The sequence below is a fragment of the Phacochoerus africanus genome, chromosome 8 (genome assembly GCF_016906955.1).
Source record: "Phacochoerus africanus isolate WHEZ1 chromosome 8, ROS_Pafr_v1, whole genome shotgun sequence".
Classification (NCBI taxonomy): Eukaryota; Metazoa; Chordata; class Mammalia; order Artiodactyla; family Suidae; genus Phacochoerus; species Phacochoerus africanus.
Genome location: NC_062551.1, coordinates 150,397,992 through 150,420,482, shown reverse-complemented (window position 1 = coordinate 150,420,482; position 22,491 = coordinate 150,397,992). Strand labels below are relative to the sequence as shown.

The 22,491-nt window shown below is 43.1% G+C and overlaps 1 protein-coding gene across 6 annotated transcripts in view; it reads left to right on the top strand.

The window, feature by feature from the left end:
* The window catches only part of NFIA (nuclear factor I A), a 403,238-nt gene that overhangs the window by 357,751 nt on the left and 22,996 nt on the right, over positions 1-22,491 (top strand). For 5 of the 6 annotated variants that reach the window (XM_047788855.1, XM_047788853.1, XM_047788851.1 and 2 more), the window contains one exon: positions 6,487-6,578. The exons of the other annotated variant lie outside the window; for it this stretch is intronic. In XM_047788855.1, coding sequence (XP_047644811.1) covers positions 6,487-6,578 — 92 coding nt within the window. The remainder of the gene's footprint in view (positions 1-6,486; positions 6,579-22,491) is intronic. 6 annotated transcript variants of the gene reach the window in all.

Below are 22,491 nucleotides of genomic sequence, written 5' to 3'. Positions count from 1 at the left end.
GAAGAAAGCTTGTGGGTATGTTTATTCTGTAATAATTTGCTAGCAATAAGTAGGCTTTAATTTCATGCCCTGAGGGCTGTGTCTTTTTTCATTGCTGTCGTTGGTAGCTTGTTTGTAGAGACAAAAGAGCTACAGAGATAATAGAATGAGGAAACTGCACAAACGAGATCAAAATAATGGAAATTTAGTGTGGTTATCTTCAGGATTCCAAACATCTGGATGAAAACTACAACATCCATTCGATCACATGGGAATTTCTAAATCTCTGAATACTGGGTCCTGTGTCAGCAAAAGCTGTACGTGTTTCCTTCGATATATAATTACATTAATAATGCTAACCCATGCCCTGTAAACTTGTCGATACTGATGGATTTCTTCGAAGGAAAAACATTCCAATATCCTCCTGCATTTCTTTTGTGACCTGGCAGGAAAGAGTGCTGCTCAAGTTCCCGAATGACTTCAATTGTGATGGATTTCAGTTAGAAACCAGCCGATGCCTTTTCTAATAGTTTCCACATTTTTTTAAAGAAATGAACATTTTCTCACAGTTTTTTTTTATATATAGTACCATTTAATAGTGCAGTTAAGAGTCCAGAAACCGTTTCAATTAGGTATTTAGTCATCTCACTGCTTCAGTCTGCAACGGAATGCATTCTCATGCACTGTCAGGTGACACTGATAAATTTGTAATAAAATGGCAGCTTGAAGACACAGGGATGTGCTCAAGCCTGCATCCCTAAACTTGTTTAGATGACTTCTGTCTGTCAACTAGCACATTCCTGGGCAGATAGTGGAATCACAATAGGTCTAGCTGAATGAAATTGAATTTTTAACTAGTATGTTTAAAGGGAAGCCCCCACATGTGACTATCTATGTCTGCACTTCTGAACACGAAGGGCACGCATGAAGTGCGTATTGGTTTGAGATACATGTGTTAGGATGCCCAGTGGTCTTAATGGTGTTTAGAGTGGAAATTTGGCATCTTTGTTTACTTCATAAATCATTTCTTCCTCTTCAAAGAAAAATTCAGTAGACTTTTGCGTCTCCATTTTCAAACATTCAAGTCTGTGATCCTTACATTTTTATATTTCCCGACCTGTATGACGAAGTGTCATTTGCAATGTCCCGTCTTTTCTCCTTTCCCTCTGAAATGGACGCCCCTGGCCCCTGCCTCTGCTCCTTTGCTTGTGCTGCTTTCTCTGTGGCCCCCAATCCATCTGCACTTGTCAGCCAACACGTCTGTTACAGCCTATCACAAACGCCGTCTCCAGCTCTATGTCAGAGCTTTTCCTGTTGCCCTGCCTGGTGTCACTTTTCTGCCCTTTACCACCCCACAGATTTTTATTTATATTACTTTTAGGCACTCATATTTTCATTTTTCTGGGCTCATCTCTCCCCACCAGACCAGCATTTTGAAGATAGCGGCATGTCTGGCTCACCTTTTTATCTCCCATAATTCTCAGCACAGAGCCTGGCACAGAGCGAGTGTTCACACACTCGAGACAGAGGGAGAGGCAGAGAGGGAGAAGGATATGGGATCAAATTCTGATTTGGTATTATCTTAACGAAACCTCAACTGACATTGGTACAGATATTTTAATATCCTAATATCTTGTTTTTCAGTCATATTTTTCCCCCAAACAGGAAAGCTCTAAGCATCTTTTATTTAAAAGAATTTGACCCCTTTCTTAACACCCTGGTCAGGGATGATTGTTGGGTGAAGGTTAGTATGGACTCAAAACTGATGCATCTGGAGAGGCCCTGATTCCTCTATCAAGACACATCCCTTATTCCTTCTCATTCAGGAGGAAAAAAGAACTTAGACACCCTGGGAACAACAGTTGGAATTCTCTTTGGCTTGTACTCAGTCAGTTACATCCATTTCTGAGGACATAGAGGCTGTTCTTCCAGAGAACACCTGCTCGGTTGTAAAAGGCAGTGCTAATGGGTGACCTCTGCCACCCTCCCTGCCCATCCCACAGTCTCCCTAGAGATAGACTCTAGCATCCGCAGAAGCTTGAGCACATATAAAGAAAGAACTGTTCATGAACCATTTTTCCAATTGACCATACTGAGGCCAGACTTGTTCCACTTAAGTGAAGGATTATGGAATTAGCAATGCATATGATAAGTAGGCAGCACAGAAGGATATGGGATCAGATTCTAATTTGGGATTTTGATACTTACCCCTGTGGCTAAGGCTAAGACTGTTGGATAATCTGAAGAAATACGTTAGAAAGAGAAAAACTATGATCAGATTAGCCCAAATAAGAGCTGGTGGAAGCTTCTTATAGGAATGTTTTTCCATAATGTTAGGAAAATGGTCCATGGTGATATTGCTCATGTAGGTAAAATGGCTACTAGAAAAAGCAAACACTGTTTCAGAAGCAGGCAAATAATCAATAGTTTAATTTCTAATAGTCATGTTTGCCATAAGGACTTTTACAGAGAGATTATATAAGCAAATTGATTTCCCTGTTGACTTTATCAGAAAATCATCAAATGCCCCTGAATCTTCCCTCCAGAATCTTCAAAAATGCCTACAATAATTTTCCCAGAAAATCTTCTGGATTTCATGATTTCCTGAAGCTCCTCCTGCAGCATTTGATTATTGCTATTGTAAAAAGGCAAAAATTATAATTACGAAGCATATGAATGTGGTATCATAGCATAGCAAACACACTTGCATATAATTAATTACCACATTGTCCCTTTTATTTGATTTTATATTCACGCTGAAAGCTCTTAACTGGGCATGTGTAAATTGATTCACCATGGTGTATGTGGTTGTTTTAATAAAAAGATTCAGCTGAGATTTTTGCTCAACAAACTCCTTCATCCCACTGTTTCTTTGGGAAAATCAAACTCAACTTATGTCATATCATCCCTGGAATGACATCCTGTTATAGGTGAACACTCTGCCTGTTGTAGCTACAATAATGGAAGATGAGTCAGACTTTCTTTCTTCCTTCCCTTGTTTTTCCTGTGTCCTTGATTTTTCCCAGAACCAGCTTTCTATAGAATAAATTTCCCTGGACATTTGTTGTTCCACTCAGTGACTTGGGTACTCAGAGACTTCCGGATTTTTGTAGTTGTAACGTCCTTTTTAAAAAGATTTTGATACCAAACTTAGGGTTACCAAAGGGGAAATTGTTGGGGGAGGGGTAAATTAGGAGGTTGAGATGAACATATACACACTACGATGTGTAGAATAGATAGGTAACAGGGACCTACTCTATCGCACAGGGAAATCTGCTCAATCCTGTGTAATAACCTAGAGGGGAAAAGAATCTGAAAAGGAGTGGATATGTGGATGTGTATAACTGGTTTCATTTTGCTGTACCCCTGAAACTAACACAACATTGTAAGTCAACACTATTCCAACAAATTTTTTTTTAACCACCTCTCTCAGCATTTCTCTCTTTTTAAAAAGCCAGAATAAACTTTGGAGCAGTTTTCGTCCTAAGAGAGCATTAAAGGCCTTCTAGGGTGTTTTGAAACCCAGACTGCAAAGTTTGTCTCAGGACTAAAGAAGAGATACTAGCCAATTGTTAGCCTCATGGTACTTTTGAGTGGCTAAATTATTCGAATGCTAAGCCGTCTTTCAAAGTGGCAAAATTGGAATTCCTGTTATGGTGCAGCGGGAACTAATCTGACTGGTATCCATGAGGACACAGGTACAATCCCTGGCCTCGCTCAGTGGGTCGGGATCTGGCACTGCTGTGAGCTATGGTGTAAGACGGCAGCTGTAGCTCTGATTCGACTGACCCCTAGCCTGGGAACCTCCATATGCCAAAGGCGCTGCCCTTAAAAAAAAAAAGGCAAAATTATTTATGTCCGGCAAAAATAGAGAAGGAGATGTAATACAGACCTTTCCAAATTGACTGCTGTGTATGATCAAGGGAGAACTGTCTTCACGCACACAAAAAGAAAAACTAAAAGGATCTGTCTGTCAGGATACTTGTTTCGGATGCACCAGCATGGTCGAGACGCCGTAGGAAATCCTGCCGTGTGTCTGCGGGGACCGCCGCGGGCACGTGCACTGCTCTGCCAGGACCACCAAGCCCAGGCCTTGGGGTGCAGCATCTGCCATCCATCTCTCAGTCTTAAAACCTTAGCTTACTTTCCATGCCCTTCTATTCTCAGCCTACCTACCTGGTCACCTACAGTAGAACATTTTTTTCCCTCCTAACTGCTAACAGGTTTAACAGGTTCTTTTATCTACTGGCTTCCTCCTTATCTCTCCCACATCCTCTTTGTGCCCTTCCAAGCAGGTAAACTCACTACCAGGTAACAACTATTGCCCATCCTTTTCAATATATAACTTTCTATTGAGACTTCTGAAAACATTATCAAAGCAGAGCAATAGGCTGAATGAAACAATAAAGAGTGTTTTGCGGAGCTTTTTAAAAAAGTGAGGTCCCCCCCCCCCGGGGAGTAAGAGGTACACACTGAACAGCTAAATGTAGAGCTAATTCTCAGATCTGTTGGGGTTAATCTAACATAGGATGGGCTGCGGAAGACCTCAGGACCTTGACACTGCTAGACAGGAGAGCTCGTCATATGTTTAGAACATTTTCTTTAAAGCTGTTATGGGACAAATTCTTCTAAAACAAATACTACAACAAAAAGTTTTTCATTGGAGTTCCTGTCATGGCTCAGCAGTAATGAACCCGACTAGGATCCATGAGGATGGGGGTTTGATTCCTGGCCTTGCTCAGTGGGTTAAGGATCAGGCATTGCCCTGAGCTGTGGTATAGGTCACAGATGCGGCTCAAATCTGGCATTGCTGTGGCTGTGGCATGGGCCGGCAGCTACAGCTCTGACTCGACCCCTAGCCTGGGAACCTCCATGTGCCATATAAAGGGCCCTAAAAAAGACAGAAGACCAAAAAATTTAAAAGAAGGTTATTAAGAGACATGAGAGGACCCTCTCATTCCTCCTCTGTTCCATGCTGACTTCACACAGCCACACCGCATGACCGTCACAGCTCTATGTGGGTGACTTCGCTCTGACCACAGATGACCAGTAGGACTGGGCCAGATTGGTGGGAATTTGATCTCTAGACGTCGTTAACAAGGGAAGCAAGAAGTCTGAGCCATGCTGTATGAGACAGAAGATGAAAGGAAGAGAAATAGATGATGTCAAAAGTGGGGGGTGGGGGAGTCTGGCAAAGAGATTTGGTGTTATTCTCTCAATTATCTGTGTTTTTAAGAAATGCAAATCCTTTTCATCTCTTAGATGGTGCATTAGGGCAGAACATGTAGGCTTTTTACAGATATTGTTAAGAAATTTGAAATGAAGCAATAGTCTATCTAAAACTCCTAGTAAAGAAAGAATGTGGATAAATCCTAGGACTTTGTGGTAAAGACGTGGATGGAAGGACACCCAAAAACGAAATGCTCATTTGGATTTATGAGCCAGGGAAACACCAAAGCCACAGAATTTTTTCTCACTAAACTAGAGCGAAGCTCTTAAATATAAAAACCAACCACAGAAACATTCATGTGCTGTGAAAAGAACGGTAGGCTGAAGTGTGGTCCCTGAGGTTCTGGGTTTACATGAGATCTTGATGGTTTGTGCCTGAACGGAAGGGTTCTAGGGTGAGAAAACTTGTTAATACTGTAAGCACATTTTGTGCATCATAAAATTCTAGACACTCCACCAAGCCTGTAAAAATAGCTGCTCTAGGTGGTTTTCCACCCCTTTTCTGGAGAACCCAATTCCTTCTATAGAGACTCCTCTTCCAGGGAGTTCCCATTGTGGCTCAGCAGGTTACAAGCCCGACCAGTGTCCATGGGGATGTGGGTTCGATCCCTGGCTTTGCTCAGTAAGTTGAGGATCTGGCATTGCCACAAGCTGCAGCATAAGTGGCAGACGCAGCTTGGATCCTGCGTTGCTCTGACTGTGGTATAGGCTGGCAGCTGCAGATCCAATTTGGCCCCTAGCCCGGGAACGTCCATGTGCCACGGGTGCAGCCCTAAAAAAAGAAAAAAAAAAAAAATTAAAAAAAGACTCCTTTCCGTAGTTTAGAGAGAGGCACAGGAACGTTTCCTGATCTTTAGGAGGGTCATAGTGTGAAATCAAAGTTGTAAAATGAACTGCTTTCCTTACCTTTCTACCTAATTTCTTTCTCCTGTGCTTTTAAAGACTAGGATTTCTCTTTCTGACCCCCGAGCTCATTTTTAACTCAGAAAGTATACTTTGCAGTACCCTGCATGTTCTCATTGGTGTGAGGGAAGAAGGGAAGAGCCTCTCTGAGCACCAATTTGACATCGTTTTATTCCAACAGTCTTTGGAATCCAATACCCCTTCCCTTTTTGACTGTCTAAAATGCCCCTGCTAGCCAGATCCCTCTGCTAGCCCAGCGTTTGCACATTTCCTTGTTAATCAGCTGCGTAGGCTCGGAGACTGTGTGTTTTTGGTGTTGTTTGTGTGTGCAATCTCGTGCTGCTTCCTGAACGCATGTGTCCCTTCCCTTCACAGCCTACTCGACACCCAGCACCTCCCCCGCAAACCGATTCGTCAGTGTTGGACCACGGGATCCAAGCTTTGTAAATATCCCTCAACAGACACAGGTGGGCCGCTCTCATCTTTTCTGTATGTGGTGCAGCTTGTTTTATTCATCAGGTGCATTGTAACTTGTCTTGGGCACAACAGGCTGCTTTTCCCAGCCCCTGTTCAGTCCCCTTTCCTCCCCACCCTCACCCATCCAGGCCCTTCAGCCACAGAGCTCTCGGGAATCGTGAAAAACAGTGTCTGCAATTTTTGCTTCGCGTATTGAAGAGGAGGGCTTCTGTGCCAGAGCTCCTTTTGCTGTGGGACAAAAACTTCCCCAGGGCTAGGTAGCGTGTGCTTCCCCCGCTTAAAAGTTCGCGTCTCTCTGCGTGCAAGCAGACAGAAGTAGGCCCCCAGCGAATCTGGAAAGTGCACTCTGGTTGGGGTGACACCAGAGTGCGTGCCGGGAGTGGGGGGACCAGCCACTCTTCTGTACTTGTTATAGGGCCACAGGAACCTGGCTGACTTTCTAAGAGGAAGAGAAAGGGTTCCTGAGCCCTGTTAAGTTGCTGGTGATGGTGCAGAAGGAGGTGTTCGTTACGCTGGCCCCCGAGGGATGGGAAGGGATGTCTGAGAAAGGATTTTCGTGTTTGGAGGTAGGCAACGGGGAAAGGAGTATGCCGGGACATCTAGAGTTTGCTTTTCCACGGATAGTTGTGTTTTGTGCTAGTATAGGCCAAGGAGAAAAAAACAATCTCTTTTTAAAGTTTAGAAATGGCTGCTGTTAAGTGAGAAATGGAGAAATACTTGGAAGGCAAAGGTAGTAGACGGAGAGATACTTAGAGAGGTGTGAAATAGAATTCGATGAAGTTCTGGAAGAAACGACTCTCTGATTTCCCAATGAGAACATGACTGTGTATTGTCCTGATTGAAGTACAGAAAGTATTTTCTCTTTGAGGTTCTCAACACGGTGTTTGAAAAAATTCTCTGAGCTATTTTGTGTCTGTGCCTGGGTGTGTAATCTCCAGATGCCTAATTTATAACTATTCATCTTTGTTTGTAACACTATGAGCAGGTGCTTATGAAGGAGATAGATTTGCTTCCTTGGGTCCATTTGCTTTCTCCGTAAAGGGTTTTAGTTTATTGCTGTGTCGACAGCGTGGGTTAAACTGCATTGCATCTAAAGCCTTCCTTACACCAAAGCAGGGTCACGGAAAGTACAGCCTCAGAGGAGGCAGCTGGGAGGAGAGGGGAAGCAGAGAGGGGAGGGGGAAAGTTAACTCTTGAATTTCCCGTTTCTGCTGTTTCTGCTGAAACTGGCAGGTACAGGGCACCTGGAATGAACATCTCCTATTCAGTACCTCCCGTAAAATTGTTCAAGTTTATTGCTTATTTTGCTCTATCTTCAAATCCTTAACTGATGAATTTGAATAACTGCCTCAAATGCTTTAAAATAGAAGAACGTTTCCTGCTGTACTTTTGGCTCACGTGGTCAAGTTCAGTGAGAAGGGGGGAGCTGGGGACAGTGGTTTTATATTTGATGATTGCTTTTCTCAGAGCCCCAGTGGACTCGGGTGACTTCATTAAGAGCCTCACAAATGCAGTTTGGAAATGTCCTGTTTGTATTTTATATAGTATTGTGTCTATAAGTTGTGATTCACAGCTCTGAAATTGAACCCTGCGTTCCATTCAATTTGTTTCTCTATAATCAGAACATGTTCTGTTCCAACATGGCTTTGTTTCACAAATGCCTTATTTAACCCAGAAACTGAGTCTTCATGATGTTGACCACAAAAATGCAATTCTTAAAAGTCCAGATTTTCTACGCATCTGGATGAATGATGTCATGTAGACCCAGTTTTGGCATCTGGAACTGGATTTTTTGGGTTTCCGTTAAATATTTGGCATCATCGGGGCAACAGCTTCAATGGTTCTCATCACAGTGACACCTGCCACATTGGCTTGAAGAGAACCATCCCCAATTGTCTTATGAGAAACTGTGCTAATGGAATTAATTTTTTCCCCAAAAAAATTTATCCTGAGATGAAAATTATGTACTCTTAAGTATTTTAATATTTAGATGTATGTATTAACTCTTTTTTTAAAAAAAAAGGAACTACTTCCTGGAGCCATTTAAAGTGGTAAGCATATATAGATACAGATAATAAAAATCATATTTTAAATGATTTTATTAAGAGGACCTCAGTTCAGAAGAGGAATTTTTTAAGAAATAATTTGAATGTGGCCTGCAGATTAGTAATTTCCTGGACAAACTTGCATTTTTCTATATAAATATTTTTGTTAAAGAGGCATGAAATTTGTACTAATTGAATTACAGGAAAAGTTTTCTGGGAAAGTAAGTCTGGTTTCTACCTTGAAATGTAAAATGTGAAGTCACCCAAGCAGACGCTTGAGCTTTATAAATGCCGAGGAGATATTCTGCATATAAATCCATAAAAAAAAATAACAAAAGAAAATGGCCTTCCTTTCTCCCAAGGAAATCTTTTTAAATGCTTGAAGCATCAACCTGTAGAAGACAGATTAGATATGGTCTCTGTTTTTTCCAGCAGATAGAATTTGAGCTAACACATAGACATTTGAAGTAGGTGGCTTTCAGTTTATCATAAGACCTTTCTTAAAAAAAAAAAAAAAAAAGGGTTCCTGTCGTGGCTCTGTGATAAACCAACCCAACTAGTATCCATGAGGACACAGGTTCAATCCCTGGCCTTGCTCAGTGGGTTAAGTATCTGGTGTTGATGCCATGAGCTGTAGTGGCAGACCCGCAGCTCAGATCCTGTGCTGCTGTGGTTGTGGTGTAGGCCGCAGCTACAGCTCTGATTTGACCCCTAGCCTGGGAACCTCCATATGCTACAGGTGTGTCCCTAAAAAGACAAAAGAAAAAAAAAAGAGTTCTTTGATGACAGGTAGCCTCTATTTATTGAGCCTTTTCACTGTACTAAGTACCTTACTACATTATCCAGCAAATCTTGATAGTCACCCAGTAGGATATATATAATTAGCTCCACTTTATAGATGTGGAGGCTGAGGTGTAAAGAGATTGGTGGTTTTCCCAAAGCCATGCAGTAGTGAGGAGTGGAGCAAGAACGGATCCCCAGTTCTATTTGGCTCCAAAGCCTGTACTCTCTAACCACTGGGCTGCACTGCCTGTCAGGCTGGCGAGCTGGTGAGCCCCTTTCCCTACAGATACTCAAACAGAGACGGATGCTCAACTTTCAGGAATACCACTGGCATAATCCCTGGTTTTAAATCTGAGATTGCATTAAAATCTAAAAGAATGGAAAGCTAGGTCTCAGAGAGAGATTTATACGCCCACGTTCTTAGCAGCATCGCTCGCAACAGCCAAAAGATGGAAACAGCCAAAGTGTCCATTGACAGTAAATGCGATGCACCCATTTTATTCTGTAAATACTAATTTCATGTGGTATCGTACATATATTCAGTCTTAAAAAGGAAAGGAATTCTGCCGTATGTTCCGTCACGGATGGGCTTTGAAGACATTTCGCAAAGTGAAAGAAGCCAGCCACAAAAGGACAGATGCTGTGCCATTCCACTTAGGTGAGGGACCTCATATAGTCAAATGAGACCGAAAGTAGGATGGCGGCTGTCAGGAGCTGGGGAGAGGATGGAATCGTTACGGTTTAAAAGGATCGAGTTTCCATCCTATGAGATGGATGGGGGTGATGGTTGCTTAAGAGTGTGAGTGTCCGGAACACCACGAAACTGCCCGCCTAAGAATAGTGGAGATGGTGGGACCTTTTATGTTATGTGTATTTCCCCACAATTTAAAAATTGTAATCCTTCGATAAATGGTAACAGCTCTTTCGCCTCTTGGGAGTCTAACGCTCTGTAAAACAGCCAGGAAGGGTGGACTGTTTATCAGTAAAATCCACGTCATTGTGTGCTGCCCTCTCTGAAAGCACTAGTTCTCGGGTCCGATCCATAGTAGTGGGTAGTCAGCAGATAAACGTTGGATTTAAATGATTCATAAGGAAGTTGAAAAATAGTGACTTTTTTCTGATTACAGTCATGATGCATGTTAATTGTAGAACATACAGATGGGAAAAATAATAAAAATCACCTGTAGTCCTACTGTTAACATTTCTGTATAAATCCATCCAGACCGTTTCTACGCATACAAGTATATTGCAAAAATGAGATCATATTATATACACTGTTTGGTAACCTGCTGTTTCTTTCCCTTAACAATATATTATGGCCTTCTTTCCATGTAAATTGGAAAAATTGAATATTGGCTTTTATTGCACCTATTCATCATCTGTAATGATTGGTAGGGAAAGATAACATGGATAATTGAAAGCCATTTTTCCTCCTCCTTCCCTTCTAGTCTGTGTTTCTTTTTTTTTTTTTTTTTTTCCTCCAGAGAATTCCTCCCTTCACTGAGACAGAATTGCCTTCTCTTTAGCCTTTTGCCTTGAGCTAGTTTTCTTTCAAACTGCCTTCCAGTTGCACTGTGTATCTCCCCCCAGCTTTGGGCTCTGTTTGAACATTCCTGCCAAGTTATCCGTCCCATTCTTCTGCCTCACGTGTCTGCTACCTCTGCCGCTATCATGATTTGCCTTTCATTTTCCTCCTCCTTCTCCATTTTGTAACTCATCATTAACTTGGGCGGGGGGTGAGGGGACGGCGGCCACTTCCCTACAGCCCTTATCAGCACACTCATCTGTTCTAAGAAGCCAGGACCACTCAGCCCACCTTGACGCTCCTATTTTCCCATGTTGTCCCATGAGAGTTGATATGAACATGTAGAAAAATCTCTGGGCCACAGAACATTTACTTCACTTGGGAGACTGTTACGTCCCCTGCACGTCCACGGAGTGAGAGAGCACGCCATCCTCTTAAACAGCTAAAAGCCAATGGCCATTTCAGTTGCATCCCGTAATTTAATCTGATCTCTGAAAACGAGGGCCATTAAGAGGAGGCATGTATTTAGAGAAAAAGAGTTAATGTTTCATCATCAGGTAATAAATAGAAATACCAATTCCCACACAGAAGGACTGGGCAAGGAAGTCATTTTCATTCAGGTTCTAGTTTAATCAGAATGTTCAAATAAAATGCTTAACCTGCAGAACGCCAATGAGGACTAATGCTTTAAAATGAAAAATGAGTGCAAACAATATTAAAAACAAGCATTTCTTCCCTGCCACCCAAATCTATCACTGTTCTGCATCAACAGAATTGTGGTATCTGAAATGCTATTTAAAACCAAATTACCATTTGGGTTATTAGAAGAATCGCTTGGCATGGCATGGGCCTGATTTGTTGACAAAAAGGCACAGGTGCTGTAACCTTTGCTTAATAAATCATTTAGCTACCTGACTTGCAAGCAGTGTGCCTGCCTTTGCTTCATGAAATTTACAAATGTACGCACAAGCCACACACTTCACTGTGCCGGAAACCTGCTGATCTGGAGAGGTCCCTGCATAGCTAAATTATGGCCTAGCACCCTTTGTCTGCCTTTGGTGGGGGTGCAGGAGGAACAGGGGGAGGTGGTGGATAGGGAGAGTGTTTGGATCTGTTGCCATTCTGTGTCATATTCCTGAAGCTCAGGCAATCTGCAAAACTTCCTAAGTTCCTTTCATCAATCACTCATCATTTCTGACTATATTCCCAGCGCTTACAGAATGCAGGGAATAACAGTTCTTGAGTTGTTCAAAGTCTAATAGAGGAAACAGATGTAAAAAATTATAGTAATGACAACAACATAAACAATGCAGCGTGATACATACAGTTAATTGCAATCAGTGCAGTTGCAATCAAACAGTGCAGTTGCAATAAGGATTTGCCCAAGAGGCTTCAAGACCACAGAGTTGGGTTGAAGAACTTTCCAAATAGGGGAAGGGGCAGAAAAGGCTGGAGAGTTTTTCTATCTTTGTCTAACTTTGGTTTTAACTATATGGTTCTGATTTCATACATTTTACCTTTGTTTTGCCTACCTTCGATTTTTGCCATGCGATGGTTGATAAGGCTTTATTAGCCCATCTTAAGCTGAGGGACACACTGAATTCTGGCTTCTTTGGACCAAGCAGATAAAATTAGAATCCTTCCCTGATGCTGACTTATCAGCCAGAACCACCCCTCCCTTCCCTCCTTTCCAAGAAACACCGCTCCTTGCGTCACATTCTCACCCAGGACACCAAGCTCACTTGAGATTGTGCTGCAATTAGCTGAAGCCCTTCCCGGCCTCCTCCCCACCCTGACCCCAGCTGCCTGCCTGGAGGAGGGTAGGCACCCCACAGAAGTTCAAGGAGCAGCTGGAGAATTGCAAAGGCAAGAAACTCAGATTTCCTTAGAGGGAGAAAAAATATATATATATCCTCCCCCTTCCTGTTAGAATTAGATCTGAGCATTTTTGTTACAAAGCCCATGCGGCTGAAAACTCTCGAGATTGGAGAGGAATGGCAGATAAAATTCCGTTTACTCCTGACTTTGGACAAAGTTAGTTGGCCAGATGGGCACTCCGTATTAACCTCTGCCCGGGACCAAGTTCTGTGCCTGCACTCACTGCAGGCCTCAGAGCCCTCTAAGTTTTGGTGCTATTAGCCCTATTTTGCAGGAGAGGAAACTGAAGTTTCGGAGAGTACACTCGTCCCATGGCAAACGAGGTAGCTAGGATTTGAACCAGTCTGTCTCCAAAGCTTCTCTCTTTCCCAAATACTATCTGCATCCTCAACTGTTCATAGTGAAAGGTGACTGACCATTTTCTCCTGTGGTCTAATAAGATCAACTCCAACTCATCACCTTACATCAAGGAATGGGACTGATGCTGCACCTGGTTCTTCTAAAAGAACCTGTCACAGTTTCCTGTGTTTTTGCCTCTGTGAAATCAAGGCTGAGCTTGTTCCCGCATCCTCCCTGGGAAAAAGACCTTTGCTAATGACATTAGTCTGCCCCTGTGAGAACAGCCCGCCTCTGCCCAGAGCCCCCATAGCAGAGCAGCTGAGATCCTGAGCCTTCTTTCAGATCGTGGCTAAAGCTTTATTTCATCACTTAGATGTGGTAGTATGTGTGCTTTGTTTTTTGTAATTATAAAATTTTTTTCTTGGTAATTCATTCAGTTTTTCTAGCCTGGCTTATTAACTGTAAAATGATGATAACTGTATTTATATACCTCCTGTGGTTGTTTTGAGTCTTAAATTCTGTTAGTGTAGGGAAAGTAAATGTTACTCCTGTTAAACACTAAACAAATGATAGTCCTCATTCTTTGGCTGATCTCAAACTCTTCTATCTCAGCCATGTTTTCTGTATTACCAAATATTTTCTCGTTGGATCTTAAAAGCAACCCTTCGAAGTAAGCAGAGCCATTGTTATTGTTATCCCCATTATACAGACTTAAAAACTGAGGTTAAAAGAGAGAAAAGTGGGGGGTTCCTAACATGGCTCAGTGGAAACGAATCCGACTAGCATCCATTATGATGCAGATTCGATCCCTGACCTCACTCAGTGGGTTAAAGCTCCAGCCTTGCCGTGAGCTGTGGTGTAAGTTGTAGTTGCAACGCGGATCTGGCGTTGCTGTGGCTGTGCCGTAGGCCAGCAGCTACAGCTCCAATTCAACCCCTAGCCTGGGAACCTCCAAATGCCTCGGGTGCAGCCCTAAGAGGAGAAAGAAAGAAAGGAAGAAAGGAAGGAAGGAAAGAAAAGTGACTTCCCCGAAACCACATAGCCAGGGGTTGGTAGAGCCAGGACACAAACCTGCTTCTGATTGCAGAGCTACACTCCCCTCAACGTGCTCCATCAAGGAAGGGCTGTATGAGACTTTCAGCACGTCCTCACGGGCTGCTGTATGGATATGGGCAGAACCTGCCTGCCAGATGCTGGCTCTAAAGTAACCATCCAGCAGATTAGGACAAAACCTGCACAAGATCATCATCTCATGGATTCTTCCAGTGAGCATCTGCCCTAAAGGTACTCCAAAGCCTCCTTTAGTTGGGCACATGTGCTCTTGCCTGCACGCTGTTGCTCGCCTTAAGCCAAACTGTGCCCAAAGAAGAAGAGACATCCCAAGGGGCACCCATGCCTCTGAGGGTGCTAAGGACTGTGGCAAACGAAGGTACCCCCAGAATCTTCAGGGAGAGAAGGTTCTCTTATGCCCTTGGCTCCAGCCATGGGCGTTGAATAGTCAGCATCACCCCTGCCATCTGCTCCCTCCTCCTGTAGGCAGGAGAGGTTCCCACAGCTTCCTAGCCCGGACGCCAGCCCAGCCTATAAGTTCTTGCCACATTCTCTTCACAAGCACTTGGCAGCTGACTCATGGACAGGCTATGAGACAGTCTTAAAATAACGATTGTCAATAAACAGAACTTTTGTCTTTCAAATTTTAATTTGGCAGCACGTTTTAGTCGTCCTCAGCCGCAAACATCACTTCTGGGCCAAGCGAGAGCATCAGTTCTAGGCAGTGGTCTCTTTTTCCCTTGGTTCTTATATTTTGGAGATCCCATCCTGTTTAACCACCTGTTTTAGTTTGCAGTTAGCCTTTTTATTTCTTTGCTTTTTGGCTTGCTCCAAAAAGATTTGGGAAAGCATCTAAGTTGAAGTGAATTGATGAGCGTTGAAAGAATTAAGGTGCTTACATGGGATCTGGCATACAGTAAGTGCTCAACAAATAGTAGTTTCTTTCATGCTTGCTTCTTTCAGTGTTAAAACAAGATCAGTGGCAGTGGAGAAGGGGAAGATAAAAGGTGATTTTGCAGGAAATTTTAAAGTTCATGGAAGAAAGGAAAAGGACTTTGTGGGGAAAGTGACATAGAAAACGAAGTGGGCAGAAGATTGAAAACAGAAGCTGTGGCCATTTCCTGTTGTGGCGCAACGATAACGAACCCGACTGGTATCCATGAGGATGCGGGTTCAATCCCTGGCCTTGCTGAGTGGGTTAACCACCCAGCGTTGCCATGAGCAGTGGTGTAGGTCACAGACGTGGCTTAGATCCTGCTTTGTGGTGGCTGTGGCATAGGCCGGCAGCTGTAGCTCCGACTTGAGCCCTAGCCTGGAAACTTCCAGGTGCGGCCCTAAAAAGCAAAAAAATAAAAAGAAGAAGAAGAAGAAGTAGAAGCAGCTGTGAATGGGTGTAAAGAGCTGAGAGGAGTTAGATCAGAATTTGATAATAGCCTGTGGTGAAATCAGAAAACCATAATATCAAATGCAGAGCTGCCATCAAAATTTCCAGCCCTTAGATAGGTCTTGATAATGATATTTCTGATCGGTGAAAGTTTCAGGATAGGAAGGGAAATATGCTTGGCACTCATGGTCTGATTTCTTTGTGGAAACAAGGAAGAAGTCATGAACTGGAGAGTGGGATAGACCTGTTTTCACATCCTGGCTGTGCCATTTATCCGAGTGATCTTGGATGTGTTACCCTTTAAAATGATCTTTCCTCATCTATGAAATGAAGGTGATAAAAGTATCTACCTCATAGAAGAAACCCCAGTTAAGTGTGGCTTAAGCCAATCAGTTTTTTTTGTTTTTTTTTTCTCTCCTCACATAGCAAGGAATGATGAGTGGTTGTTGGCATAGTTTCACCCTGTTACATGAAGCCAGCAAGAACTTTGTTCTTTCTAACATTCTGCTCGACCATTCTTAGCATCCACATGCAGGTGCCTCTTATTACAAAATGGCTGCTGCAGCTCCAGATATCATACCTATATCATTCCCCGTTATTCATCTTATATCAGGGAGCAAAGATCCTGCCATATTCCTTCCCTGTTTGCTGTTAGCAAATTTCTATTTGGGTCTCACTGACTAAAACTGGTCACATTTTAATTTTGAATTGCAAAAGATGCCATAGAAAGCCAACAGAAAATAATCTTGATTGGCTAAATCGTCACTCATTACCCAGGACTGGTCTTATTATCCTCCCTAAACAAAATTGCCCCAAGAAAGAAGGGGCAATAGATAGTGGGTAGACTATTCACAGTGTCTGCCATCTTCCTTTTTTCCCATCCCCTGGTAGGTTTCATGTACTTTTCAATTCCTGTTCTTTCACTTGATTCCTTTCATTTCTTGGTGCTTGTCTTCTTCCAGTGCCTTTCCTCCCCCCACTCACCCCCTACGTGTCTAGGAGACATGTATGCTATGTGTGTGTGAGAGCGTGAGGCGATCATCTTATTTCAGCCCTCTGCTGGAGTCCAGCATTGGGGCAGAAGTACTGGAGTTTTGTGTAGAACAGCTCCCATGAGGCTAGGTCAAGGCTGTCCTGGTAAGTGAGGACTCTGGAAAGGCTGCGTTGAAGGACACGTGCCTTTGTAATTGCAGGGGGGACTCTGGGAAACAGTGCCCTCCGAGCACTCCCCCCGGGTGCTTATCAAACAGTCAGCAATGGGTTCTGGGTTTCTCTTTTATGACTTGGAACCAGATGCTTCCTTTGCAAAAGAAAAGAGCCTGGTTTTGCTGAGCTTGAGTCAACAGAGTTCAGAGAACAGGAAAATGAGCGGATTGGCCCTGCTCCGTGAACTCTGGGGGGAGAAGGCAGTTCAGATGGGGTTCCCAGTTTGCACAAAGCCCCTGCATGTGAAAATCCCATACTGGGAAGGAATGTGCTTCAACAAATGTTTCTGTACTCTAAATAATGACCGGTCCAGTTAGGAGAGGTTCCTTTGAAACACAGGCTTTCCCAGGGCTTCTAATGAGTCTAAGACCTTGAAGGTTCCTCTGACACACACACAGTTTCAAGGCCAGCGCCTATTGTTTAATGGGAGATTCTCAAAGATCTCACGTGAGTTCTTAAGGATTCTTCCTGGCCGCTTTTCCCACACTCACTTGTTTACCTTCCTGTTTGTTTATGGAGGACTGAGGGCACATTCTTTTATCTGTGGCCTCTGTTTTGGGATATAGCCTTTCAATGGAGCCTATTCACTGAGTTACATTCCACAGCGAAGGCCTCCCCCAAAATATTTGCATGAGAATTTTTCCTTAGGCTTCACATTGCTTCTTTTACAGTAGAGATGAAATAACTTAGCACTTCTAATTGGCTTTTCACTTTCCAAATGCTTTACACATGAACTAATGAATCACATGAGCTTGCGATAAGCTGGATCCCTGGGTTGGAGCTGGGACACTGGGTTAGGACAGGCTGTCCTGAGCCTGTGTTCCTCGCCCTCACACTCTCCTTCCTCTATCCCCATCCCCCAGAGTTGGACCCTGTTGGGCTAATAGAGCTGCAGCCCAGGCACAAGCATCATCAGCACAGGGCAAACTCAGGCCCCCACAGCGCTGCCTTCCAAGGATGGATATCCTGCATATTTAAGGAAATTTAAGGCCAGCCTTCATGGCACACAGCTTTTGCCCTTCTCAAGCACAATTCCCCTTCCATGGATCTATGGCCGTGTGTGTGTGTGTGTGTGTGTGTGTGTGTTAGAAGTGGAAGAGTATTGGAGGGTGGGGGTGGGGGTAGAGTGGTGGTTAGAAGGACAGTACAGCAGAAAAGTCCAATAAGAGAATTAACTCTTGGAAGTTCCTGTCATGGCTCAGTGATTATGAACCTGACTAGTATCCATGAGGACTGGGGTTTGATCCCTGGCCTTGCTCAGTGGGTTAAGGATCCGGTGTTGCCGTGAGCTGTGGTGTAGGTCACAGATGCGGCTCAGATCCCCTGTTGCTGAGGCTGTGCTATAGGCCAGCATGTACAGCTCCAGTTTGACCCCTAGCCTGGGCTGGGAACCTCCGTGTACCCCTTCTGTGGCCCTAAAAAAAATCAAAACAAAACACTAAAGTAGTACATCTTGGTAGAGTAAAATTAGCACTGGACTAGGAATCAAAATACCCGAATCCCTAGTTCATCTCTGCCACTCGCCAGCTCTGTGATTGTCCTTAGGGAGAAAAAAAGAAACCAGAATTTATTGAGCACCTACTATAATTCTGGTACCACACTAGAGTGGAAAGCGTCCACCGCTGTATAGGATCCAATTCCTGCCATGCGTTGTGCACAGACATCTCAGGAGAACAGTAGACAAATTATGGTAAGGTATGGTAAGTGAAGCAGCTGAAGTATATATAATCTGCAAGTCGGGCAGAGAGTAAGCAGCTAATGCTGGGGTGAAGCAGGGAATTCATGGAAGATATTCTAGAGGAGGTTTCACCTAAGCTGGTTTTGAAGGAGGTGGATATCCTTCCTTTCCAGGAGAAGGGAACAGCGTATGCAAAGGAACAGCGGAGTGAGAGAGTGTGTGTGTGTGTGTGTGTAGCGCTCTACTCTCTTGGGTATGTTGGTGAATATAAAGTAAACGACAGAGAATGTTGAGTAAGGAGGCTGGGGGGTTAGACAGCATCTAGTCAGGGATACACACCTGACTTTTTACAATGATGAAGCACTTGGACTTTGTTCTGCAGGAGATGGGAAGTGGGGGAAGGGCAGAGTGGATCTCTATCTATATGTGAAGAAACCTCACCCTAACTTGGGTTAACACCCATGAGGTGTGAGATTTTACAGGTAGAAGCAGCATTAAGACTTATGATCATGAGGTACTCTTCTCTTTGGGGCAATATAACATAATAGAGAAAATACAGGATTTGGAGCCAGCTAGACTTGATTTTGATCTATCTCAGTACATGACTTATATGGATTAAATTGTAAACCTCCCCTCCCAAAATTTCATATGTTGAAGTGCTAACCCGCATTTTGATAACATTTGGAGATGGGGCCTTTGGAAGGTCATTAGGTTTAGATGAGGGTGGGGCCCTCATGATGGGATTAGTGCCCTTGTAAGAAAAGACACCGGGGGAGAGCTTGCTGTCTCTGTCATGTGAGGACTCAGCAAGAAGACAGCCATCTGCACCCTCACCAGGTACTAAATCTGTTGGAACCTTGATTGTGGACTTCCCAGCCTCCAGAACTGCAGGAAGATAAATTTCTATTGTTTAAGCCACCTGGTCTGTGGTATTTTAAGGGAGCCTGAGGAGACTTCAGCAGTGACCTCGGGGTTATTCTTAGCCTTTCTGATCCTTAGATGCCACATTTACAAAATTATAAATTAATTCCTACATTCCGCTCAGAATTTTGTGAAAATTCAACATGATTAGAATGGAAAGCTGCCAGCACACTGCCCCGCGCACAGGGGAAGCTGACATGTGCTGCTGCCTTTGCACCCCTTAGATTGGACCTCTGTCAGCACCAGAAATGAGGCAGGATGCATCTCCTTCGTCTTTGGGACCAGGGACCTGTGATTGCCAGTAGAGACACAGAAATGTTAATACGGTGAGAACGCCAGAGGTAATCTGGTAATTTTCACCTTGAGCGGAGTTGTCTCTCCCCTTATCCTCCCAAGTCCGTTTTCCATAAGTTGTGCCATTAATTCTCTCATTAGCTAGTGGCATGATATTTATTTATTAAGAACATACTTAGCATACTCCCAAGGAGCAAGTTAAAGCCCAGCTAACAGCTGTACTTTCTGGTGGTGAGGGAAAAATACGCTGAGGAATGCATATGGAGAGTTTCCATGTGTATTATAATTTCATATTAAAAAAACTATTAAACTTTATGCTAGATAGGGGAGAGAAGAAAAAAAAATCCTGGTGCAGAAAACAAGTTAGGAACCTAGGAGCACAGTTTCTGAATGTTTATTTTGTCAGATACGCAGCAGCTGACATGATTAGTTCTAATGGGGTGGTGATCCTCATTGAATTGCAGATGGATGTGAGTGACTGAAATTCCGCCGGGACCTAAATAAGTGGTGCATACTGTATTACTTAGGCTGCATCCTTCAGCCAAGTTGAAGGCTTCTTTTTCTCCATTCCCAGCACACAGACAAATGCACATACATAACGTGCACACATACCTGTGTGCAGACATACACGCATCTCTGTCCATTCCAGAAGCTCCATGTAGGACATTAATTACCCATCTAGAGCAACGCTGATTTGCCTTTCCTGACTTCTGCCCTTTGCCCTTTGCCACCAGAGTTCAACCCCAACCCCCCACACGCTCCATTGCAGATAATGGTATCTCAGATCCGTCTGCTTTGCTGCAGCATCAAGACCCAGATCAATTTATTGACTCCGTCAGGGTGGCTGATACAGTAATTGTTAGAAGAATGGAAAGTGAGAACGTGTCCACATGAAAAATAAAAATGACGTTTTGTTCTTTCCTGCCCCCACCCCCTTCTTGCCTCATAGATCTTTATGTGTTTACACAGCAGAGAGCACTTTACTTAAGTTAATCAGCTCCTTCTCCATTATTAATTGTGACAGTTAGGGTGCTCCATGACAGGAAGAGTATTATGGGAAACATTGATCTCACTCAGGTGGTGTGGACCTGAGCAGATTTGGTCTTCCTTCCCCCATCTCATTGCTTTGGGGTCCCATCAAATCACATTTCCCTGATGGACAACGCGGAACGCCTCCCATCAATACAATTGATCCTATGAAAAAGGACAGGGAACGTTTTTCAGCTGGAGATAGATGCGCTATGGTGATGGCAAAGAGACCATTTCAGAAACCTTCTTTCAGTTTAGAAACTTAAATTGGGAACTAAGGTACTGTTATCGTCCCAAACAGAAGCCTAATTTATATCCTCGGAAAAATGCTGCCATTAGGAGGAACTTCCTACAAGTGAAAAAAAAAAAAAAATAGATTTAGTTGAAGCCAGCAGTGAACCTGAGGATATAATAGATGTTTTTAAAAGGCCATCCACTGATTTTTTTTGGTGGGAAATTTTTGGTTAAGTGCACATCTTTGAGAGACATTTCATTAAAGTTCAACTTTCGCGGCTTCTACCTGCAGACCCTAACATAAATCCTATGTGGATGGACAAAAGTGAGAGGGTGTCATTTGTGACCTGGAAATAAAAGGTCAACCATTGGATTTATAGCTTTTTTAGTGAAAAGAACATAAAGATTCCTGCCAACTGGAGTCAATCCATATTTTAATGTTTCCTAGTTAAGATTATAAAATCAAGGGATTAAGATCATGCTGTTCAGTGAAGGTCAAAAATTAAATGTGGTGGGCTAAGTGTCATTCCCATGGGGCAGAAGTTAATATTTCAAAGCCCATTTCTACCACTAGCAGTCAAGAAATGAATTGACCATGAGCATTAACCAAGGTGAGGGGAAATCCCACTATCCTTACTAAATTTAATGATGATTATTATACTAATCAGCTATATTGTTAAATTACTCTGCTCTTCTCCCCAAACAGTGATAGTGGATTGATGGCTCTCAGATAATCCTCATGTACAATTGTGAACAAGTCGTGATGGGGATAATGGACAAAGGCTTGTTTGTGGGCAAAGTAGTTGTGACTCTATTATGGATAAGAGAGAGAACATAGAACCCAGCAGTGCATATAACATTCTTCTAAGACCAAGAATCTGTGACACTACAGAGCTGCTGTTAGTTGTGATTCACCAAGACAAATTTTTTAAATATTAAAAAAAAAGGAACCTGCATTTCTTTTTATTATCTTTTTCCCATTTTATATTTTGGCCATCTTTTTCTTTACGTTTTAGGGAAAAAAATCCATTTGCAGGTCCTTTTCTTCCTCTGATTTTTGGAGCTCTGGATCCCTTCTCCTTTGGCTTTTTATTGAGAGAAGTTGTTATTTAAATATATTTATAGGATGACTCAGACATATGTACCTTGTACCATTTTCAAATTCATTTTAAGACACCAGTATTTTTTTTGAAGTTATACAGAAATACAGAATACTAAAGCTGAGAATTTGCTTAAAGATTATCTACTCCAGACCCCATCATTTTTCAGATGTGACTTTAAGTGCATTTTGGAATAAAGTGCATATGCTTTTCATAAAGCAGCATCTCCAAACGAGAAGGCCCAAAACCCAGGGTGTTGAAACAACTTGTGAGCTGCACAGCCAATCAGAGGCAAAGCAGGCCTGAGAGGCAGGGCATCTCACACCAGGGAAGGAAAGGACCCGTTGCCTAATATGTGGCTTAGGATAGGGGTGCGTGGTTTCTGTTTCACAAAGGTGTTTTATAAAAGCTCAACATCCGTTAGACCGACCCAAGTG